This window comes from Choloepus didactylus, chromosome 7, assembly GCF_015220235.1.
Source record: "Choloepus didactylus isolate mChoDid1 chromosome 7, mChoDid1.pri, whole genome shotgun sequence".
Lineage (NCBI taxonomy): Eukaryota > Metazoa > Chordata > Mammalia > Pilosa > Megalonychidae > Choloepus > Choloepus didactylus.
The window spans coordinates 108,454,559-108,478,427 of NC_051313.1; the positions used below are offsets into that span (position 1 = coordinate 108,454,559).

Here is a 23,869-nt window from a genome sequence, read left to right on the forward strand (position 1 = left end):
ATAACATTATCAGATGGCCTCCTGTGAGCCCAGAGCTCTATGGCTTCCAAAACACTCTCTCCACCACAGAGGTTCTGCCAAAGGATGTCCCCTAAAGGACAAACTGTTTTGAATCATGGCCTTATCCCAATTAGTTGAGATCAGTTCACAGTTACTTTAAAGGACATGCTCTCTCTCACAGGTATCAGTTTTGGTGTGTGCCTGTTCAAAAATTCAGCCACCCCCCAAATCACCTTTGGAGACTGCCCCCCTCCAAAGACTCTGGAAATAGTAATATGTATTTAATGGTAAAACGAGGCTAATGTGAGTGCCATCATCTTTGATAAGCCACAAGGCACTTTGGGATCTTAGAGTACCTCCAGGTCCTGGGCACTGAGTCGGATCTGTGCTCAGGGCTGGAGAGTGGAGCCCTCTGGGAGGGAATGCCAGGAAAACGGAGTGCTTGGTTTCTACCTAACCCCAGATAGCAGAGGCCCTCCCCCACTGCTGCTGACTTAGGGAGTGGCTCATGGTGAGCAGAACCCCCGCCCCTACTGGGGGAGGATGGGAAGAGGGCCAGAGAGTAGGGGGTGGGGAGGGAGGCAGTGCCGAAAGGAGGGGAGTGGGGCTAATGTCCATCCCCATTCCCTCACCTTTGTGCTTATTGTTTTCTGTCCCTTCTCCGAGAGTCTGCCCTGACCCTTCCTCTACCTTCCACCTTGCAGGGTGTGGAGCAACTCCAAACAGCCCTGAGGGCAACAAAGTCTTCCGCTTCGAAAGGGACAAAAGCGAGCAGTGGGATGGGGATAAGGGACAGCAATCAAGGACCCGAGTCTGGCTTTCAAGGACAGATGGGTAAGGCGCTTATAGCCCAGACAATATCAGAAAACATATTTTGGAGAAAGGAGTCTGGTGGGTATGGAAGCAGCTCATGGAGATGAGCCAGACCACAATGCCCACCATCTGTGAGGACAGCTCCAGGGGTCCTGAGTCCTCTACTTATCAGAGACAGCTAGGGAGGTGAGGGGCCATTGAGTGAGGCAGAGGTCAGGGGGAGGAGGGAGTGGAGGGAGGAGCCAGGGTGAGAGCAGGTACATAGGAGACTACTGAGGACTGCTCAAACATCTTTTTTTACTCCCTAATACACACATGCACACGCAATGACCACCACACACATATGGCTGCAGCATTGTGTAACTTCAGGGGGTGCCGTTCACATTGGGGTCTATGTAAATAGCACTCCCTGGAATTATGCAGTGCACAGACTGAGCATCCATCCATGGCAGCTCTGCCACATGTACAAATGCTCATGTATAAGCACATGCATACTCACAATGCATACGTGTACACATGTACAAGTATACACGCACAGACAAAATCTCACTGCAACAGACGTTTTGCAAACCTTTAGGCCTCCTCTCCCCTTTCCCTCCTTACCCAGGCACTGCCCTTCCTGGCACCCTCTTTACTACCACCCCATTCCCCAGGGGAACAGAGGTGCTAGCTGACATGGGCAGAAATGAAGAAAGGGAACCTTTGGGGGAGGGTGCAGTGACAGTTGTGGGCTGAGATATGGGTAGAAAGGGCATGAGCAATCTGGCATCCTGACCTGCCCATCTCCAGATTCCCATCTGACCTGCCTGCCCTGTGCCCTCTCTTCACCATGGCCTCTGGGGGCCCACCTGCTTGGCTGAGCACCTGCAGGAAGGAGTCACCCCCTGAGAGGAGCAGTGGTGGGGCTGGTGCTGCCTGGAATTTGTCCTGAGACATCTGCATTGTTGCTGAGCTCAAAGGTCTTGCCACATCCATGGCAACGACCCCCTCTGCCACCAATTCTAGACTGGCGCCCTCACCCCTAGGCTCCAGCCCGCTTTGAGTGACTGAGCCTAGACCTCTGCTTATCCATCCTCAATTCCTGAGGAGCTGGGGCCCGGCAACCAATCCTGCCATTGGATGATAGATATACCTTGGGAGAGGGGCAGCCTGCAGTGGACTGACCCCAGAGATGGTTTCCTGTGGCCAGGCCTCCTGGAGTGAGATGTGAGGGGCAGGGACCCTGTCCTCTGTGACACTGGCATGGGAAAGGGTCACTAGGTCACAGGGCCCATCCCACCATCACTGAGCATGGAGACATTCCCCATCGGCGGGGCCATCACAGAACTCCCCCCTCTGCCTTCCTGCCACTAAACATGGCTGGCCAAGCCCCCATCCCATACACAGGGCCATACATCCTGCCCCACACGGATCAGGCAGACACACACACCACGCCAAGATGGCCCTGGTCTCCTGCCACCCTCAGGACCTGAGCCAGGTCCCATCCATGCAAAAAGATCACAGATTAAACAGAACCAACCCCATGCCAGACTGACTCTGGCCCAGCACACCTCGCCTCCCTGACACCTTGGTTTCCACTGACCTCTGGACCCACTGGTGGCTCCAGCTGAGTGCCCCTATCCTGTCCACACAACTGCACCACCGCCCACCCTTCCCTACACCATCTGACTGGCACCGAGCAAAGGGAGACGATGGAGCGGGGAGGGAACGAGCCTTTGGTAGGGGTGGGGGTATTACAGTACCTTGGGCCAACTTTATGGGGGGGAGGTGTATTGTGTGATGGGATGGGATGGGGTGTGTGAGTGTGTGATTATTGCCTCCTGGGAAGGAACCATGGTCTCTGCCTGCTCCCCAACCCCCCCCCACCTGCCCCCTCCAGGAGGGGGGGGGCCCAGCCTAGGTCTTGTGGGTGAACCGGGCCCACACCTGCTGCAGCTGGGACCGCGAGATGCGGAGCACCGAGGGCACGAGTCTGTGGTTGCCGGCGGCCAGGGGCGCATGGCGCCGGTGGGGCGCCCGCACGGGGCTGCTCTCAGCCGAGCGGCTGCGCTGAATGAGGGAGCCGGAGGAGCCCGAGGAGCCGCCGCCGCCGGGGTGAGGGTAATGCTCGGTCTCCAGCGTGGAGGAGGAGAACACGGAGGACGCCAGTCGTCGCAGGGGGCTGTACCGCGGGAGGGAGTGCCCCGAGAGTCTGTCCTCCTCCAACTGAAAGAGACCAAGAGAGTGGAGGGAAAAGAGGCGTCAGGCACAGACTCGACAGCTCCGTCTCGGGGGCCACCCACCGCTCACAGCCCCCGCGGCGCCGGCGTCCCGGGCAGGCGGGGCAGGGTCGGGCAGGGGCAGGGTGGAGGGGGGTGCGGCCGCCAGTGCCCGTCCCCCTCCTCCTCCTCTCTGGCACTCCTTCATGCCATGGTCTCCTTGCAGAGACCAGGGTCACTCACCTCCTCCAGGAAGCCTTCCTGTTTTAACCCTACCAGGATTTCACTCTAGGACAGGGAATCCTCCCCCTCAGAGCTAGACTCCATGCTCCCCATCAGAGACCATTCCCTGTCCCCCACCTGCCCTGGCACCCCTGCCCCCACTGTGGGGGTGTCAGGGTCTTGGTGACAATGTAGCAAAAGGGACGGACTCTGGAGTCTGACTACTCATGTTTGAATCTCAACTCCACCACTTACTACCTGGGTGACCTTGAGCAAGTTACTTAATCTCTCTGTGTCCCGGCTCCTCACCAGTAAAATGGCGGTAATAATGGCATTCACCCCAGAGGGTGGCTGGTTGTTATGGAGATGTTATAATGTGCAGAGAGCTTAGAACAGTGCCTGCCATGGCGTGAATGCAGTGGACTGTGTTAGCGGTTTTATCATCTTTCCAATTGCTCTTCACTACGAGGAAAGGGATAGAGGACGGGTAGGGAGGGGCAAATTGAAATCGTTTCTCTAAACAGGCTCCCAACCTACCCCCGTCTCCACATCAAGCCACAAGGCAGCCCGTGGAGGGAACGTGGCTGAGCTGTGGCTGAGCTGCCATCAGGAGGACTCCTGCCCGCATGCCCACGTGCCTTCAGAGGAAACAGGGGAAGTGGGACTGAGTGGCCCAGGCACAAGGAAATGGAAATGGTGGTTTGGGTGTTGACTTTCTCATTCTGGTCCTTAGCTCTTCTTAAAACTGAGGCCAGTCTAAATGGCTTTTAGTGGGGCAGTGACGACTGGCTGGGGCAGCTGCTTGGGGGAGCAGGGGGCCGAAGGAAGAGGGAGCCTGGGACATTTGGCCACGTTATTCCCTTGTGTCATATGGGAGCACAAGGGACCTGGCATGGACCATCCAGCAGACTGAGCACGAGAGAGAAAATTCTAACAGGATTATTTGTGTCCCCACCCATCTTTCCCTCCCAGCTTCTTTTTGGCCAAGGTAAGTACATGTAATCCCCAGGTCTAGGGTCCTCAATTATCCCATCTGTGTTGGGGATTAGGGGGCTTCGGCCCACCTGGAGATACAAGGGACAGAGGGACCCATAATTATCTGAGACCCCCTCTTTCCCAACATGTGTGGGCAGCTAGAGTTTAACATCCCAGCCAGGGGGATGTCCCTAGACTGACATTTAATCCCAGTGTGCTCCTGCCCCTTTAGCCTAGGTGGCTTGTGGCCACTTATTTGTCCTCAAAACCCAGCTGAACGATCACCTCCTCTGCGAGGCCACCCCTAGCTTCCCATGCAAGCTGTCTGTTCTCTGTTAGGCCCTTGATGATAAACATCTATTCACAGACTATTGCATCCCCACCCCACCCCACTCGACTGTGAGTCTGGAAGGGCAGGACTGTGAAGCTTTATTCATCTTTGTCTCTCAGCCCCTAGCAAGCACACTGCCCGGTGCATGGCATGGAAATGTTTTGTTGGCTGCTAAGCCAATGTCCACGTACTCAGGGAATGCTGACCTGCTGGGTTATCTGCCAGATACAACCGGCAAAGGATGGCAAACATTCCTCCCCCAAATCACATACCCTGTCCCCTGCGTTGCCCTCTGCCCTAGTTTTCTCAGCCACTTCTAATTTGTACCTTAAATGCCCTTGAGAATAAAGTGAGATGTGGGTAAAGAAAAAAATTTTAAATATCATGTCATGCACAAGCAAAGAACAATAGATGCTTTAAAGTTGGGCCTGGTTCCACATTTTCCTCGGCCCTGCTCCCCACGGGTGTAGGTGACAGAGTTGCGGGTGCTCATATTTTTAATGACTGCTGTTAGGAGGAAGTTCACACATCAAACACTGAGAAAATATCTGGGTCTATGGTGGGGATTCCTTGCAGAAAGGTGGCGGATGGAGGGGTGGGGGACAACAACACTTCCTGTTGCCCTGAGTCACACCATCTAGTCATCCCAGGAGGTAGGGAGTTCACGAGCGGTGATCCCAATGTGCAGCCAGGTTTGGGAGACCCACTGAGCCCCAGGCTGGCTCAGGAACCCCTCCAGGCCAGCCCAGAGAAACAGGGGGGATATACCAGCCCATTTCTCCCTCCTCCCTGGCCCTTGACCAAGGAAGGTCTCTGCTTCACCCTGATGGACTGAAATATTTGGCAAAACATATGACAGACCCCTTTGTTCACCCACAGGCACACACAGACACACACAGAGGCCACCATGCACACTGACCTGCCAACATGGGCCAGCCAGCGGATGTCCACATGTGTGAGCATACACACATGCTCGCACACAGCAGGTGATCTATAACTCTGCACAAACCGTCTGCTCTCCCTGGTCTGTGTTTGCTCCTCTACCAAACAGGCAGGCCTCAGACCAAGGCGTTCAGAGCATGGACCCTGGAACCAACTTCCTGAGTTCAAGTCCCACTTCTACCACTTACAAGCTGATAACCCCAGGCTAAAGAGAGCTTCTCTGAGCCTCATTTCCTTACCTTTTAAACAGGACTGCCTAGTCATAGTTTTGTGAGGAATATACCAATAAAATATGTAATATACTTAGATTAGCACCTGGCACATAGTAAAGACCATAAAGTGCCAACTATTATCATTGTCACTGGAATTATTTCCATCTTGCTATTCTCCTTCCAGTTTTGACATTTTAGGGTTCTGTGGTTCTCTATACACTTGCAGACCCACTATGTATGTGGGCACCCACATCTGTGCACACATGGACATGTCCATACATGCTGCACACCTTGAGTTAAGTCGACACAGAAATGCAAACACATAATTGCAGAATGTAACCCCCACTCCGTTCCATACATTGTGGGGAAACTGAGGCCCCAAAACACCCAACCCCTACAGACACGTACAATTTATTTCTCGCTGAAACAGGCAGCACCGTGTATGTCAAAAGCATGACCCTGCACCTGCTCCCCCAAATCTGTCTCTCCTCACCCCCGGCCAGAATTCCCCACTGTGAGGGTGACTACCAGGACACAGGCAGGAATCTGAAGCTGAAAAAAATGGCAGAGATAGCTCAGCTCCCTCATTTGGAGGCCCAAAGTTGGTGTGGGGGGGGGGGCGGTGTGAGGGGTGACTGGGCCATAGTCACTGGGAAAGGACCGGCAGAGCCAGGTCCAGAACCCCAGCCTCCTGACTTTCATTCTGAGCTGTCTCTCTACCCCACACCAACACCGTCTGTCTCCCTTCCTGGACTGTGTGCTTCCTATGGGAGACAAATCCATATGATCCCTAAAGCCTCTGGCACATGGCAGTTAGTAGATGCTCAGAAAATGTTGAATGGCTAAGGGAATGAATCAATGAATCAATGAATGAGAGAGGAGTGATGGAGTGACGGAGCCTCAAACCAGTTTTGCTCCTTCTCTTGCTTACCCAGTGCTGGCCTGGGGAGGACAGTGTCCGGGTCAGCAACAGTCATGCGAAGCCACTCCCCACCAGGGCTGTGCATCCGTCTCAGGCCAGCTAGGACCTCTCTGAGTGGGGCTCATGGACCTACTTGTTGATTCCCCAAAGTGCCCAGTTCCCAGGGCAAGGCTAGGAGGCGCACTCCCGAGAATCACGGCTCAGAGGTCCTCTCTTTTAGGCAGCACAGGATGGGGCCTGATTACACCCCTTGCCCAGAGCTACCCTACTCAAGGCACCATGGGCTCCAGGCTGGGCCCCCTAATCCAAGCAAGAAGCAGAACTGGCTCCCAGCCCTGCACCTCAGCACCTCCCAGGGCCACTGGGGTGCATGTCCCAATGTGGGATGATCGAGTGGAGAGCGGTGTAGCCCCTGAGACCCTTCTAGTATCACCTCCTTGGCTCTCCCCAGCCCCTCTGTGGGACCATGGGCCCCTTTCAGCACACAGTGCATGCAACAGTCAGCACCCACTTCCTGGGTCAGAGGTTGGCCTCCGCTGCACACAGAGAACCTGGGCCAGACCAGTGGCAGTCTGCCAGCCCCAAACACCCTGTCCTTGTTGGAAGAAAATAACCAAAATACCACAAGAGATGGGTCTTCAACACACCCACCCCCCTGCCCACTTTAGAAGCCCTCCTGCTCACTCCATTTCTCCCCTTTGCCATCCATCCCAGTTCACGGCGCTCTCCTCCTTCGTGGAGCCCGCCCTGTCTACAGGGACCTCCTCCTTCCCCTCCCCACTGCCCTCACCCCTGTCCTCCTCACCCCTGTCCTGCCCCAGCCTCTCATCCACAAGGCTGTCTGCTCCCCCTTCAGCATCTCCGTCCCTGACTTTAATGACCACCTGTTCCCTGGCTCCTCCCACCTCTCTCTGCCCACTCGCAGTCTTTCAAGGCCTTCTTTTCCTCTCATCCCCCTTTACAGGGTGGTGTTTCCCAGATTCTGCCCTCACCCTTGCTCTCCCCACACACACAGTCCTCTTGAGTGACATCACTCTCTCCTCTAGCTTCCGAGACCCTGAAATCCCTATCTCCAGCGAGATCTCCCCTGAGCCTCAGAGGCCTCCGCATGAACATCCCACAGGTATCACAAGGTCACTGTCCAAACCTGAATCCATTCTCCCTTCAAAACCACTCAGTGATGGCACCACATCCACCCCTGACACTGGGCAACATCCAAGCCTCCTCCTCCACTCCATCATTGCCCCCTTGGGCCTCTCCCCACAGCCACCACCCTGGTCCAGGCCACCATGGTGCTTGTGCCCCTTCAATTCATTTTTCACACAGCAGCCCGAGTAACCATCTGAAAATATAAATGTAATCATGGCACACCTCTGTTTAAGGCCTTCAGGCAAGCCAAGCCCCCAGCATCAAGCCCCAGGTCATTGGCTTAGCCCAGAGGCCCCACGCTGGGGTCCCATGACCTACCTCGGCAGCCTCCTCCTGTGCAGCGCCCCAGCCACAGGGCAGGCCCTTCTGGCAGCCACCTCCAGGCCTTGGCCCAGGCTGTCTTCCTAGCTCGGGAGGCCTTCCTCCTTTTTTGTCACCTGGCTAACGCTACTCGTGATTCAAGACCCCACTCAGAGCTGGGAGCACCTCCCCTGGGAAGCCTTGCCTGGCCCCCAAGCGTGGTTTCAGACCCTTAAACCTGTCTACCTTGATCATAGTCCTGTGATTGTGGGGATACTTGTCTGTAGCCCCCACGCATGTGGGAGCACTCCGGGCCTACAAGCCAGGACTCCGGGCGCCCAAGGGTGGGGAGTGGGGTGCAAGTCCAGCCTTACCTGTCTCTGTGGGCCTGTGGGGTCTGACTCTCTCCGTCGAGGGCGGGGTCCCGAGTACAGGGGCGAGTGGGAAGGGCTGCCAGGCGTGGGTGGCTGCGATGTCTCCGACCTGCCGTCGGCCTGGCTCAGCTGGGGTGGCAGGGGCTGGGGCTGTGTCTGCCGTGGGTCCTCCTCGGCCAGAGTCTGCATGCCGCGCCCCCGGGGCCGGACGACAGACTCCACCCCGGGCCGCCGCCGCTCCTCACCCTCCTCTGGCAGTGGCCGCAGCTCCTCGGGCTCCTCGTCTGTGGTGCCCGAAGTGCTGGGCTCGGCCCCGGGGGGGAAGTCCTTGAGCTCTGTCTCCTTGTCAATGATGACCCACTCCTTGCTGTCGAAGTCCTCTTCCTCGGCCAGCGGCACTGAGCGGAAGGCGTTGCTCAGGGCCTCCTGCTCCACAGAGGCTGACACGTCCATGCGGCCACTGGCCTGCCGGTCGACGTGGCCCGTGTCCACTGACAGCATCTGGGCTGGCTGCGAGGAGCAGGCCTGGCGTGAGGGTGAGCCGGGCAGATCCATTCGGGACCTGCAAAGTCACCCCACACGGGGTTCAATGCCTGGCCTTGCTGGACCCCCAACGACCCCAAGCAGGGGGTGAGGTGGAGTGTGACGCCTAGAACCTCCTGACTATACCACCTCCCCCACTGGGACCAGGCCCAGCCTCCCGGGCTCCCCCTTGTCCTCTTCTAAGCTCAGCCCCATTCTCCATGCTCATTTCATTAGTTTGTCCATTCACTCATTGATTGATTCATTCATTCATCTGACAAAAGTTTGTTGAATGCTTACCATATTCCAGGAATATAAAATGTATAAATAAAATTTGTTCCCTGTGTCTAAGGAACACTCTTCTCCAGACCACCCCAGGGAATCAAATCTTCCTAAAGCTAACTTTGTTCTTGTCCATCTAGGGTTCAAACCCTGCCAGTGGCTCCCTCCTGCTGCATTCAAGGTAAACATGCCCATATAGCCCTTGAGTTTGCAAATTATTTTTCTAGCCTCCTCTACCATCACCCTCCAAGCCTGCCCAGCTGGTTTCACCATCCCCAAAATGGGCCTTGTCAGCCCCCAGCTTAACAAACTCCACTGGCTCCCAGCCCCAGAGCAGGGTCCCCATTCCCTAGTTTGGCATTCAAGGCCCCTCACAGTCTAATGCCCAGTTTCCCCATTGCCCTGGCCAGACTCATCTCAGACTGCCTCCTGTTTTCCCAAATGGCCCACACCATCACCCCTCTGTGCCTTTATATATTCTGTCCCCTCCACCTGGCAGGTTCTTCTCCCTTTGTGGTGGGACCCAGTTTCTAAGTTGCCTCCTACAGGGAACCTTCCCACGCTGCGTGGATGGCTTAGTTTCCTCTCCCAGGGTACCCTGCATCCCCCTCTCACCACAGAGCACACTATGTGTCTGTTTTCTCACCTGCCTCCCCAGGAGCCTGGGCACTCTGTGAGGCAGGGACTGGGTCCCATCTGACTTCCTGCCGTGGCAAGGGGGAAGTCTCTTTTGTCATGATCTTGAACTGTGTTGTGAATTTCACCTTACTTCCACCACAGTGGTTCTCAACTGGGAGCAATGGCCCCAAAGTGTGGGTTATACAATAGCATGTGGACGGGGGAGGATGCTACACAGGAAGAGCTGTCCTCCCCCAGATGCCAGGGGGCCCCCCATGGAGAACCACCGAGGCTTAGCTGATTGGGGGCTTGTGTCACATCCTCACACTCGGGCTGTGGGTGGGGCCTGGCTTTAATTCTCCCCCCGGCAAGGCGCCTGTGATTCAATTCAGCAGGGAGGGGTGAAGATCAGAACCATCTGTGGGCCTTCCTCAGACTACTCCCGTCTGCCCAGCCTGTGTGGGACCTGCCAAATCTGACTCTACACCACATTTTATTGATTTGTTACTAAGGCTTAAAATAAAAGCACCCTAGGAGAGAGGCCATCCAGGGGCCTATATTTATACTCCCATGAAAATGGCTGATATCACTTTCTTTCCTGAGAGCACTGTTTGCTTTGATGGACAAAAAGGAGAGAGAGGGAGCCAAAAGGAAGTGAGGGGCCTGAAGGGTGTGTATGGGGAGGAGGGGACTGAAGACAAGTGCGGTGGGGCGGCGGGGCCTTGATCTAAATCCTGTCTGTTTCAAAATTTCTTAGGTTTCCAAGTACCCTAGAGCCCATCCAAACCCTTTTGCCCTGTCTGTGAGATCCTGAACCTTCCGTTTTGGAAAATCTCTCCTCAGATCCCTTCTTTCCCCATCACCACTGAAACCAGGGATCACCCCAGGCCAAACCAGTTGGCTTCTCCCTAAAAGCAGGCAGCCTAAGGGCTGACTTTGCTCAGGGCATTACCCCCATCTCTTCTCCACTCATATTCCTTCCATCCTCCCTCCTTTCTCCGTCTCCAGCAAGCTTGGCCAGCCTGTGTGAGTGTGAGTGTGTGTGTGAGGCCCGTAGGCTCCCAGAGGACAGGGAACCACAACCCTCCTGCCTTGGGGCAGCTGCAGGCCCTGGAGTGGGGCTCCCGACCCTTGGACGTCTCCGGCATCTCACATCCCACAGCGGCCCCGTGCCCCCATCCCAGAGGAGGAGTGAAGTTTGTGACTGAGTCCAGAGGAACCTCGTGCTGAGGTGGGGCAGGAGGAAGCACACACAGTGGGTGTGGGTCTCGGGAAGCCCTGCTGTGGGGGTGAGGCTTCACCAGAGACTGAGGGAGGGTGTGCACATCTCTCAGGGGCCTCACCCACCTGGGGTTCCCCCACCCCCGACCCAGCTCTGCCTGCCACCCACCATCCAAGGTCGACCATCCCCCTTCCCATCCTACCCCAGTGGCCCCCTTTCTCCCCACTTCACCCTCTGCTGCTACAGGCTCACCTTGGCTTTAAACTCCCCAACACTCCCTCCCACCGACCAGGGGTCCTCCCCTCCCTGACATTCAGATGTCTCAGCCCTGACCCCCAAAACTTGGCCCACCCTCTCCTCCAGTTGAGCAGGGCCCTGAACCCTTCTCCCAGACTCCTTCCCCCAAAGCTGAGGGGACCCCAGTTCAGCTGCTCTTGAGGCATCCATAATTGCAGCCTCTAGGAAAAGAGCTATGGAAAGAAGCCCACCCCACCCCACCCCTTACCCCCACTCTCTTCTGGGCCTGAGGACCCAGCCTGCCCCTCCTATGGCCCAGGGGCTCTGCATCCCTTCGTGGCATGAGCTGGGATCTGCCCGGATCCCTCACCCTCTGTCCCAGACTCCGTCACTGACCCCGAACAAGTCTGACCCCAGGCCTAGGTTTAACCCCCTCAGTACCTCCCAGCTCCTGCCCTCTGCCTCGCGTCTGACCTGTCCTCCAGACCAGCCTTAGGAAGGCAGAGGGGACCACGGGGCCTTTGACCATCGCCCTGGCCCCTGACCCACCTCCTCTCATGCAGTTCCACCCGCCCATCTGCTGTGGACAGCCTCTCCGACTCAGGGCTGTTGACCCTCCGGTAGCGTAGAGAGCGGACTGGGGTTGTCGGGGAGTCTGGAGGGGCACGCACCGGAGAGCTGGGGACCCCCACACCTCGGCTCTGCTCCTCCTCCACCACACAGGGGGTCTGCAGGAGAGGGGAGTAGCATGACTGGGGGCTGACAAGGTGGCATGGGGGTCTGGTGGTTTTCTCTGGGTGAAGGAGGTAGAGGGAGGTCAAAGTAGGATGACGATGACCCTGAGATGGGGAAGGCCAGGAGGTTGGACGGGACAGGAAACAGGCAGGGAAGGAAGGCACACTGCTGGGGAGGAACGAGGTAGGGGGCCTGAGGGTTGGAAACGGGTGGGGGAAGCTGTGCCCTTCTCCCTGGCCGCTGTTACTTTGCCGATGTTGATCCGGAGCTTGTTCCGGTTGACATCTGTCTCCTCCCAGACCTCGGCCTCAGGCCCCCCGGGGTGGGGGACAAGGTGAGGGCTGGAGCCCAGTCCCTCAGGGCCACGCCCGGGCAGGATCGGGGGTGCATTCTCCTGGTCGCTCAGGTGCTCTCCCTGCAGCACATCCTCTGTGTTCTCCCGGAGCAGGTCCCCAGGCACTGGTGTCACGTTGACTACCCTGGAGAGCCAGGAGGGGGTATGGAAGAGGCTGGCATGTGGGTGCCCTCTCCTCCTGAGGCCCCCTCCCACCAGCACAGGCCCTGGAAACCACCCACCACCCATGGGAATGGGCAGAGAGGGGGTCCGGCCAGAGGTGGGAGTGTCTTAGGGCTTTTCACCATCCCAGGATCACAAAGTCTCTGAAACCAGACCACCCTTGAGCTTGCAGAGGGCTGCAAGGAGATGGGGCTGCCCACCTCTCTCTGTTTCCACAGGGCACCCTGCTGCTTTTAAATACACTGCCAAATTTCTATTGGAGCCCACTGCCTGGCTTCTTTTAGACCCAGGAATGGGAACAGGGAAGGAACCTGGGGCTTGATAGAAAGAGAATCATTCTGGAATTCCTTGAGCAAATGTCTTTACAGAACTGGGTGCCAAGAATGTGCTGGCAAGTCCTGTGGAGTCTCCTTCCTGAATTGTCCCCTGGAGCCCCTGTTACTTCTCTCCCTGGCCCACTCCGGGACTGGCGGGGAGCCCCTTCTCACTCTGACCTCTCCCTGGGCCAACTCTGCCTTTATACCTGTCACACGGTTCTACAATTGCTGGCCCACAGATCACAAATATCTCAGACTCAAGTGAGAGCACTTTGAGGGTATGGGCTGTAACGTTTTTCTCTGTGCCCCATAGTGCCTGGCACACAGCAGGGATTCAAGCCATGTTCATTAAATGAGTGGATATGAATGATGAGAAACAGATAAATTATGAGGTTCAGGTAATTTTACTAAGGGCTCCCTGCGGAGCCTTAAAACCCCCAAATGAGGAGGATGCCCACTCTGCCACCAGATAGAGGACGGAGATGTAGGAGAACTTCCCAAAGTTCAAGAAATCCACTGTTGAGCACCAAAAGGAGGAGAGACAGCCAGGTCTTTCCAAGCAGGAAGAGGAGGAGAGAGCTGGCTTTGTCAGCGGCTGCCCCACCCCACCAGTGCCTCTTCCCGACTCACCCAAACATGGCTGCCGTCTGCCGGGTGTTCTGCTGGGGCGGGGTGGAGGTGCTTGTGGACAGGAGGGTGTCGGTGCCCGCCTTCTCCCAGTCAAAGGCCTCATTCTCAGCGATGCCTCGCTCCTTCATGCTGTTCTCAAACACCGACATGATTAACTGCAAGGAAGGTGGTGGCGGGAGGACAGAGAGGTGACCCCGGAGCTAGCCAGAAGGAAGGAAGGGGCAGTTGCTGGAATTGCAGAGGGAAGAGAAAGAACTTCTAGGGCAGGGATGGGCCAAGAGGGGGCACTTGGAAGAGAAGGGCACATTGATTTTAAGTGAAAATATGCATGTGATATGCAAATAAGCATGCAAATTATCATCTTGGTTTAAGCTCCACTGGCTGGACCCACACCTGTCTTCCATGATCTGGCCCCTGATCGCCGCCCCCACTTCCTCTGCCATTTCTACCAGCTCAGCAGAAGTCTCAGCAGCCCTGAGCCACTAGTCGTTTCTCAAGTGCACTGCATGGTGTCACACCCGTGCACAGGCTGCTTCCTTGTCCTGGGATGCCTCACTCGTCCTCTCTCCTTTGAAGGCCTCCCTGACTCTCCTACCCACAAAGCTCATCTGTGCATTGGGTTTGCATGGTTAGCATTCCTATCTGCCAATTCTATCTGTCTAGCAGCTAGCACAGGGCCAGGTACAGGATGTGCTTGCAGCTGTGTGTCCTGGGAACCCCATGTGGCTGTGCTAAGATCAGGGGCATGACCTCCTGCTGCCTGAGCACCCCTGCCAGTGGCCAGGGCTCTGGATACAGGAGATGGCAGGCAGCTTTAACTCTCTGAGGCCCCCAAATCACTATACTCCTGGCTTGGCTCTCTCCAGAACGCAGGGCAGGCCCTCTCTACTGTTAGGACCCATGATGTCACTGAGTGACTACTGCATGCCAGATACTGTCTAAACTGCTTTGTGCTCCCTGCACCATGCTAAGCACATAGCAGATCCTTAGTAGAACATTGCTGACATTTCCCCAGTCAGGGACATTGGGTCCCATAGGGGTGTGGTGGTGGCATCTTGGAAAGAGCACTGGACTTGCAGTCAGATGATCTGTGCCTGAGTCCAGTCCTGCACCTAACAAATGATATTGAGCCTCAGTTTCCTTATTTATGAAATGGGGACACTCACCCACGTGGCCTCCTGCAGAGTTTTGGAATAAAATACTCGAAAGCATTTGGTTTTGTTAATTATTAAGTGTTTGAGCAATAATATAACACTCACTATCATCCCAAGCTTGTTTGGAAGCTTACATGAGTTAAAGCATGAAAAGCACTGAGCACAGAGCCTGGCACATGGTGAGCTCTTAATAAATCTCAGCTACGACCACTGTTTATGAGAGTGTAAAACCCTTTGCTCAGAGCCAAGTTGGCAGGGACACAGGGCCTTGGCAGTAGTGGGTGCTGCTGGAGGACGGTCAACCACAGAGAGGTATCAGGGTGGGAGCAGGCAGTGGTGCAGGAGCCCGTGGCAGGCTCCCACCTGGTAATCGGGCTTGGTGAAGTAGTCGAGGCTGGCGATGTGGTCCAGGAAGAGGTGGAACTCGGAGGGCATGTGCTTCAGCAGCATCCGGTGCTCATACTTCTCCTTGATCATCCCCACCTGCTCCTGGAGGTGAGGAGGCACAGAGAGATGGAGGCCCAGCAGCACCCCCATCCCCTCCACCCCACAGTCCCAGCTGCTGGGGGCTCACCTTGTCCTTGATCTTCCTCCAGGGCAGCTGGCCCACTGCAAACTCCACCAGCATGTAGAAGAGGGACCACAGATCATCATGGCGGCCCATCTCCTGGGGGACGGTGGGGCGGGAAGGGGGTCACGCACGGCTCTTCACCCCTTTCCTAGTAATGGGGAGCTGACCCTTTGCTGAGGAGCATGTGTAAGGCAGGCCTGACATCCCACCCCTATGGGCAGAGCTGGGGACTCCTTGAGAACACGCCTCCATTCCCACCCCTCCAACACGCACAGGATCCCACAGTCAAAACAACTTCTGGCTATGCTTTCTCACCCTAGTGATGTGTGGTAGGAACGGAGAGGATGGGATCCCAGAAAAAAAGGCAGAAGGTAAAGTCCAGGAGCACCAACAGGCTCTGCAGGGTGGCAGATTCCAGCCTGCCGCAGACTTCTCTCCACACCTCGACATCAGCTGTCCCCCTACCCCTTCCCCTGACCTGTGCCTGTTCTGCCCCCATTTCCTCTGCTCCAGGTCCTACTACTCACCCGGTTCTTGTGGGCATTTACCGAGGCGTAGCGAACAGTCCCTCGAAACCCAGCCACATTCCGGGGCTGCAGAGGAGAAAACATTAGGAACTTTATGCACTGCCCCCGACCTTGGCCACACTGCGACCTGCTCACCAAGCCCAACTCTGCCCACTGTAACCCTGACGACCCCCTGCTGCTATGTAGACCTGAGCCACCAACCCCATGGCTGCTCTCCCACCTCCCGGTCCTGAGCTCCTTGACTCCTGGCCTTCCCTACCACCCTCCTCCACACCTGTCCTTGGCTAGAGAAGGGGAAAAGATCACAGGGTGTGAATGTGGACTCCACTGCGTGCCCAGGCTAAGTGAGAGAGGGCCCCAGAGTTGGGCGACACTGACACTGAATACAAGGCCAAGCCTGCTTAGGCAGCTGCAAGGAAAGCTGGTGGAGAAGAACCTTCTGTGAAGGGTCCCCGGATTGGAGAGCGGGGTGGGGAGGCGTCCTCTGTCCTGACAGGACTGGCAGGCAGGGGATTCCTGTGAGTGGTGGTACTCACGGGCCGAACATCCCCCGTGGTGTTGGTGTACTGCCGGGCCAGTCCGAAGTCCAACATGTAGCACTTTCTGTAGGTGGAGGGCAGCCTGCCCATGGCAAAGTTCGACTGAGGGAAGACAGTGGCTGTGAGCCCTGAGGGGTCCTACCCGACCAGGCCCACCTCAAGGGGCACCAAGAAATAGCCCTGCGGCCAGGGTGAAGGCTCCTCACCCCCAGGGACACTCACATAAGAATAAAACATCAGGGTTCACATGTGTATTCACAGGTTACGCTGTCTCATCTGTAGGGCAGCATGATTATCCTCATTTTAGAGTTGGGGAAACTAAAGACCAAAGAGGTTAGAGAACTTCTCTAAGATCCCACAGCAAGTGATGACAGCCAGGGTTTGAACCCAGATCTGTCTGACTCTAAATCCCCAGGACTTTGCAGCAGGGTAATATGTAACCATCCTGCTCTAAGGCACCAGGAGACCTGGGTTGTTCTTGCTGTGTGACCTTGGGCAATTCAATTAACCTTTCTGGGCCTTTGTTTTTCATCCCTGTAAAATGGGAAGTTCTCTACCACCAAGCTGCAAGATGCCAAAAAATCAGCTACTTGGAATTCTTTACCCTGCTCCAGATCCTCAGTCCCTTCCCTCAATTCCCCCCCTTCCTTCCCTACCCTCTTTACCTTTCTAGGTTCAAGGACTATTCAGGTCAGGGGTGAGGGAGAGGAAGAGAAGAGAACAGAGGAGAGGGGATGGGTGTGGACAGGGAGAGGGCAGGGGTGTGCACTCCTTGGAGGCAGAGGAGGGAGGAGCTGGGGCTTTTATAGAAAGCAGGGGGTGGGGTACAGGTAGAGGTAGAGGGAGGGGGAGAGAGAGAGAGAGAGGGAGAGAAGAGGCATGTGTGTGCGAGGGGGCGGAGGGCAGCACTCACTGGCTTGATGTCACGGTGCAGGAAGCCCACAGAGTGGATGGCCTCGATGGACTCCAGGATCTGCTTGCCCAGTCGCAGCGTGGTGCTCAGCGTGAAGGTGCCTCGCGGCTGGCTGCGGCGCAGGTCAGCCAGGTTCCGGCCCTGGGAGGCGGGGGCAGACCCCCCTGAGCTGCCATCCCAACCACCACCGCTATGACGCTCTGCCCAGGCCTGAAGGGTTGAGCCCATTCCCCACTCCTCCCAGGAGCCACAGTGACCTTTCCCCACCCCAGGAGTCACAGAGAGGGGAGAGGATGGGCCACAGGACCCACCTGAAGCTGCATCACTACGTAGTTAAACTTCTCGTTCCTGCCACAGCCAATGAACCTGCACACGTGGTCTTTCCCTGAAGGCACAGATAGCGTTCTCCCAACTCCAACCCCTTCTTCCTCACCTCCAACCCTAAGACGGACTCTTGGTGCACTCTTGATTCCTCTCTGTCCTTGACCCCAAGGCCTGGCCCCATGACCGCCTCTCCCATCACCTCCCTTTGCCCTTAGCCCCATTGTCTCTCTTAGACTCTGGCTCCATCACCTTCAACCATGTCCCCATCTACCTCTGCCACCACCAACTCTTGCCCTATCACCTCTCTTAGATTCTGGACCCATCTTACCTCTCCTATCACCAACCTCTTAGTTTCTGGTGCTATCACCTCTTCCCCTCCTGCCCCCCCCCCCCGGCTTCTTATCCCATCATCCCTCTCAGCAACTGGCTCCATCATTTGTCCCCTCCCATCCCCTGCCCCAGGCCTGCACCTTGCAGCTTCTTGAGCACGGCCACCTCCATCTTGAGGACCTGTTTGGGCTGCTGGGCTGACTCCACCTTGAGGGCCACGTTCTCCCTGGTCAGAAGGTCCATGGCCTCGTAGATCTCACCAAAGCCCCCGCCCCCGATCTTCTTGAGCTACAGAGATGAGGGTGGGGGGTGCACAGGGATCAGGCTGAGCAGCAACTCATCCTACCTACTGCTGGGTCTCATCCTTCATTGATGGGGGCAGAGGGTATTCTTGAAGGGCAGAACCCCATGACTTCCTTCCTGGTCCCACTCATCTCTTCTCCCAGCACCCTGAGACAGGCAGCTCAGCCCATGGTGCACAACCATCGATGTGCAGGTGCACACACACACACACACACACACACACACACAGAGTGGGCAGTGAGAAAGGATATGAGAACAGTGATTCATATAAACTTGGAGCCAAGCCTGTATAGGGCTGCCCTGGACCTTCCTTCTCTCCAAGCACAGCAAACACCACTCCTGGCCTCCCTGCTGACCAACCTCAATCCGGAAGGAAAAGCAATTTCAAGGACAAACCAGCCTCAGGGTGGACCCCTAGGGAAGCTGGGCCCTTCCTGGGATCAGCAGTCTCCTGAAAGATGTCACCCGAGGGAAAGAGTTTTTAGAGGAGGAGTGGGGAGGAGATCCAGCCAAGGGGGCTCACTTGCCAGGCCCATTGCTGAAGCTTGGGCCACTCCATAGGCCTCCGGTAAGACGCCCAGAACCAGGTGAGCCTCCTCTCCAAGGTCATGGGGCCCTGTGTGGCAGCATGGGGGGAATGGAGTCCTGGAGAAGAATCAGTTCAGGGGACAGTGCACTGGTGATCTGACCCTCCAGGCCCTCCTCCCCCAGCCTCCCTGTCCACCTGGAGCCCTCGCATCTGGAGGGAAGAGGGAACATGGGCAGGCTGGCAGAAAGATAAACAGTGCCAACTTCAGACACCTGCTAAGCTAGTTCATGCCAGAGTCTGGAGGTCCAAGCAGTCTGAGAGCCGTCCCCCTTCCTGGACCCACCCCTGGAGGCAGGTAGGTGGAGGGGTGGAGAGTGGACACACAGGATCAAGCTGGGCCAGGGAAAATTCAGAGCCAGACCTGTGTCACCACTCCCAGAAACAAAACCTCAAGCAAGTTTCAGTCAGTCACAGACCCAGCCCAGCATCAAACACCACTACCCTTTAGCAGTCTTGGGATGAACAGAGTAGTAAGCTCAGTGGGACAACATCCATAGTGGGGTGGCTCTGCTTAGGATGGGGAAGGCACCCTAGGACTGGAAGTTGGCTGGGTGGAAAGGTGAGAAAGTGAGCTGGGGTGGGGGAGGGGGGCAAAGGGGGCTGTTTGGACCAGATTCTGGGCCCAGAAGGCCTGGCAAATGCCTAGCATCCAGTGAGTGTTTAATAAGTTCCTGGTGAATGAAGATGGGGTAGGGTGTGGGGGAGTGAGACAAAGGGAAAGTGGAGGGTCCCAGAGACCAGGCTATGGCATTCATTAGTGGTGACAGGGCAAGGCATTCAGCAGGGCCCCCACAAGGAAGAGGACTGGGACGGGGAGACCTGGAGAGGAGCCACTTGCTGAATTGAGGAATGGGGTGATGAGGGCTGGGCCCCTGGTGGGGGCAGGTAGTGAGAAAAGGCAGAGGGAAGAACTGTGATGGAGGAAGAATTGGCAAGGGGAAATGAGCAAAGCTGCATTACGGAGAGGGATGAAAAATAATTTCAAGTCAAAGGTCAAGGGATCTTGGAGGGTGAGGGTGCTGCTGGGAGGGACTTGGGAGCAGGGAGGAGGTGGGGGCTCATTGGGTTTAAAAAAGATGGTCAGCCCAATTCTCACACCTCGAGGAGCTGCTGCATCTGGCCGCCTGCCCTCCCTGAGCATCTCCGGGCTTGCTCATGATTGGATCAAAGCTGCTCCGAGCTCCCAACCAGGCTGTAAACTCCAGACTCTGAGCCTCCTGCATCCCTGGGCCCTCCCTGTAGCATTTATTCAGCACTCCGATGCCCAATAAATGTTTAATGGTGGTTGAAATACGGGAATGGAGAGAGGAAGGGAGCAGGGCAGGGCTGGAAGCCCAGGAGGTCCCTGCAGGTCACTACTGAAAGCTCTCCAGAAAGAGAGAGAAAGATGAAGGGAAGATTTAGAAGAGGAGTGAAAGGCTGGGTGAGATCTCGGGGTTTTTGTGCTCAGGGAGGAGAGAGGAAAAGAGGAAGGAGGAGAACAATGAGAAACGAGTACCTCTCTACTGGAGATGAAATTTATAGTCAGACTTCTGCAAGAATTTCAGAACCAGGAGGGGGCAGACTCAGAGCTCAAGGGAAGCAACAGCCTGTCTCCCCCTGGGGAATGGAAACACAGGGAAGATTCGAGTATCTTCTAGATTCCTTTATTGTTTGCTGTGTGTGGGCATGAAGGAAAGGGCAAAGGGGTGGGAACAGGGAATAGTAACCATATCTGACTCAAACATCATCTCAGTTAATTCCCAAAGGGTCCTGACAAACCAGATGAGGCAGCTCCTACAATTGCCCATTTTGTACAGAAGACAAACCGCGGCACGGAGAGTTAAGAACCTTGCCCCTGGTCACTGCTATCGAGTAGCAAAGCCTGGTTTCATCTAAACGCAATCAGATGCGGAATACAAACTCTTAACCCCTGTGTTATAGGAACTGTTGACCACATCAGAGTTAAAAGTGTGAGTACTGAGATTCAAGCCCAGATCTGCCATGAGCCAAAATCCTTGCCGGAGGTAAGTAAGGAGGGCTGAGGCAGCCAAGACATTTTTGACATCTACTCCCTGAATTTCCCAAGGTGCCCAACGGTATTTCTCTACCCCCTTCATTTCCAAACAGATCCCACTTCCCCTTCCTTAATGCCCCCCAAACAGAACCTCCCGGGGTGGGGAGCTGGCGTCTGTACCCACCGACTCATCTGACACCCTCCTCCCTGGGCCCCAAAGCTGGGGCCAACTTTTCTGCTAGACACAGTAGGCACAGGGACTAGGCTCATGATACTTCTAGAGGGTCCATAAAAACGTTTTAATTTCTTTTAAAATCAGAGGGAAATAATGAATTTTTAAGTCAAAGAAAATGTTTTAATATATAACAATGCAGTTGTAAAATACAATTTTCAGTACTTTTTTAACTGGATAAAGTGGCCCAAGAAGGGAGAAGTGCTTAGAACCCATGAAAGTCATAACATGGCCCTGACCACAGCCCAGAAACCAAAAGATTTCCTTGCTTTCCCAGAACCTATCCCTCCCCTCCTCCTAACTTTTTTTGTGTTCCCTCTCTTGCAGAAGGACCTTCCTAAACTGAAGGAGAAATAGGACATAACAGGACCAGCATTCACCTAGGAAAAAGGAGACCTGGCTTCTGAGGCCCAGCACTGGGTGTCCTGGGATGAGTCTATTAAACTCTCTGGGCTGCCATTTTTCCTCTTTTGTAAAATTAAGAGAGTCAGACTAGAATTGGTCACAAAGAATCCTTCAGCTCTGTGGTCCTGATTCTTGCATGGGCTAAATCTTGGGAAGGAGTAATAGTTTGGTGACTTTATTGATCAGCAGTCACAAAGGCCTGGTCACAGCAACATGGCAAGTTAGCTAATCTCTATGCCTCAGTCTCCACATCTGTGAAATGGGTATAATAACAATATTTCATAGATTGTTGAGATAATCCACATAAGGTATTTTATAGTGCCTGGCAACACTAAGTGCTCAAAACAAATGCTAAGTTTTTAAAAATTATTGTTCAATGTTTGATATTATGATTCTGATAAAACCTTCAGGAAGAATAAAATATTATTTTTAAAATATCCTATCTAATGGCACTGGTCCCCATGACCCCCTGGCCATAGCCCATCTCTGGGCAGTTTTTTCTTGGTTTCTGAGCTCTGCCTCACATCTATGTCCACCCCTTGCTGAGAGCAAGCTGAAGTGAGGCACCTAGCACCCATCCTCTCTAGTTCCTTGGTGATGGTGGTGGTGGTAGTGGTGAATGGAAGAGGTCAGCAGGCCTGGGAAAGTCTGCATACCTGACCCCCCCACCCCTCATTTCTCTCCCCACTCATCTCACACTACCTCCTTCAAAAAGCACAAGAAAGTTCTAACTCAAGCTAAGTATGCTTGTGATCACCATCTTTTTCTCACCTCTTCAATGCAAATGCTATCCTGCTTCCGATCTGCCAGAAACTAAACTCGTGTGTGTCTTGGAGGAAAACTCCTCACTTTGCCAGACCCTCATTCTTTTGATTACTGTCCTGGCTCCCCCTCCCCCAATTTCTATTCTGTTATTCTCCCTATCAGGAGGGTCCCCTCTAGGAAAAAACAGTCCCTTCCCTCAGCTCCTTAGCCCCTCCAGCCCTAGGAGTCTCCTCCTCCACTACCCCACCCCACCTCTGACCCCAGTCCCTGACAACGCTGCCACCTTTGCTCCTGTCCCTTTAGAGGACCTGTGCTTTTGGTGGCTGTTATCATGGAGAGCCGCCTGTCTCCGCCCCCGCCCCAACACCGCACCCCTAGTGAGCTGAGCTTCCCCCACTCACCCCCAAACCACGGGTACGCGTGCGCGCGCGCACAAATATACAGACATAGTGTAAACCCGACCCCTGCCGTCCTCTCTCTTCTGCCTGGCTCCCCATACCGGTTTCCCCTACGCGACAAGCCCGTAATCCGCCACATCTTCTTGCCCTCATGATTATAACAGGACACGTGAGAGCTCTTGAGAGACGCAAAAAAAGGGCGGTGAGGCGGAGTTTGATTTACAGTAGACCCCACTCCCCAGACACTGCCTTTCCTGCAATCCTCACGCACACCCTCTCCCACCCAGGCCCAAACCCCTGGGCAGGCTTGGACTACAACTCCCAGCAGGCCAAGCAGCCTGAAGTACAGGACTGGAGGAGCAAGGCACGCTGGGAGATAGAGTCTCGGCGTGTTGCACCTGCCGCAGGAACCAGTGAGCGGGGGAGGGTGGACCGAGAAGATGGAGTGCGGATGCGGTGGGAGCAGCCTGCAGGGCCTCTTTGCTCTAACCCAAGGCTTTCAGTCCTCTGCGGCAGCGGAGGGACACATTCTCATTCACTGTCCTCCAAGGTGCGGCAGAGAAAGAGCTCCCTCCCCCTCCCTCTATCTCCTCCCTCCTCCCCCATTGAGCTCTGCAGCTTGTGCCTGGACGACCAACCAGGAGTTGTTCCGGCCTGGGCCCGACCAACCTGACCTAGCCGGGAAAGGGGTGGCAGAGGGCGGGGCTCGAGAGGGAGCCCTGGGAGAAAGCGAGTATCCACACGTGTTAGCAAAAATAACGACCGGCATGCAGCGCGCAAAGGAGCTCAGGGGCACCTGCCTTTCAGGGTTGGGGCTCTGAGGGCACCTGTTTTAACGCGTCCCCAGGTCTTTCCTCCCCTCCACTCCTCCTCCCCTCGCCCCTTCCTCTGGCCCGCCGGGTCACTCACTCACCACCTTCCAGCGGTCCTTGACCACGTAGTTGGCCGGCAGGATGTCGGCCTGCTCCCCTCCCCCACTCATGTTGGTTTCGTCTTTAAGAGCGACCGCTAGGCACTGCATCCGCCAGCCCGAGGGAGGGGTGTCCGCAGGGCCTGCCCTTGGGGGGCCATTTACCTGGGGGAGCGGGGACGGCAGTGAGTGGGGGCGGGCTGCGGGCCCAGGACCACCTTGCAGATACGGAGGAGGGGATTTCGGCCTGGCACAAAGCTCCACTTTCCTGGCAGGCATCATTCCAGGGCCTGCTGGGCAGATGCTCCAAGGGTTACTGGGGAAGCATTGTGGAAATGCCCGGTGGGGGTCAGGGGAGAAGACAGAAATACTAGTCACAGGAAGGGAGATATAAA

General features: G+C 55.6%; 1 protein-coding gene across 1 annotated transcript in view; it reads right to left on the reverse strand.

Moving 5' to 3' along the window:
- The window catches only part of TTBK1 (tau tubulin kinase 1), a 42,230-nt gene that overhangs the window by 15,506 nt on the left and 2,855 nt on the right, over positions 1–23,869 (reverse strand). The window contains exons 2-13 of the mRNA XM_037844316.1: positions 23,478–23,639; positions 18,017–18,164; positions 17,534–17,607; positions 17,223–17,363; positions 16,307–16,411; positions 15,771–15,836; positions 15,247–15,339; positions 15,036–15,161; positions 13,519–13,673; positions 12,302–12,533; positions 11,869–12,047; positions 8,439–9,000 (exon numbers count right to left, since the gene is read on the reverse strand). Of these exons, the coding sequence (XP_037700244.1) occupies positions 8,439–9,000; positions 11,869–12,047; positions 12,302–12,533; positions 13,519–13,673; positions 15,036–15,161; positions 15,247–15,339; positions 15,771–15,836; positions 16,307–16,411; positions 17,223–17,363; positions 17,534–17,607; positions 18,017–18,164; positions 23,478–23,585 (1,989 nt within the window). The 5' untranslated portion in view covers positions 23,586–23,639. The remainder of the gene's footprint in view (positions 1–8,438; positions 9,001–11,868; positions 12,048–12,301; positions 12,534–13,518; positions 13,674–15,035; positions 15,162–15,246; positions 15,340–15,770; positions 15,837–16,306; positions 16,412–17,222; positions 17,364–17,533; positions 17,608–18,016; positions 18,165–23,477; positions 23,640–23,869) is intronic.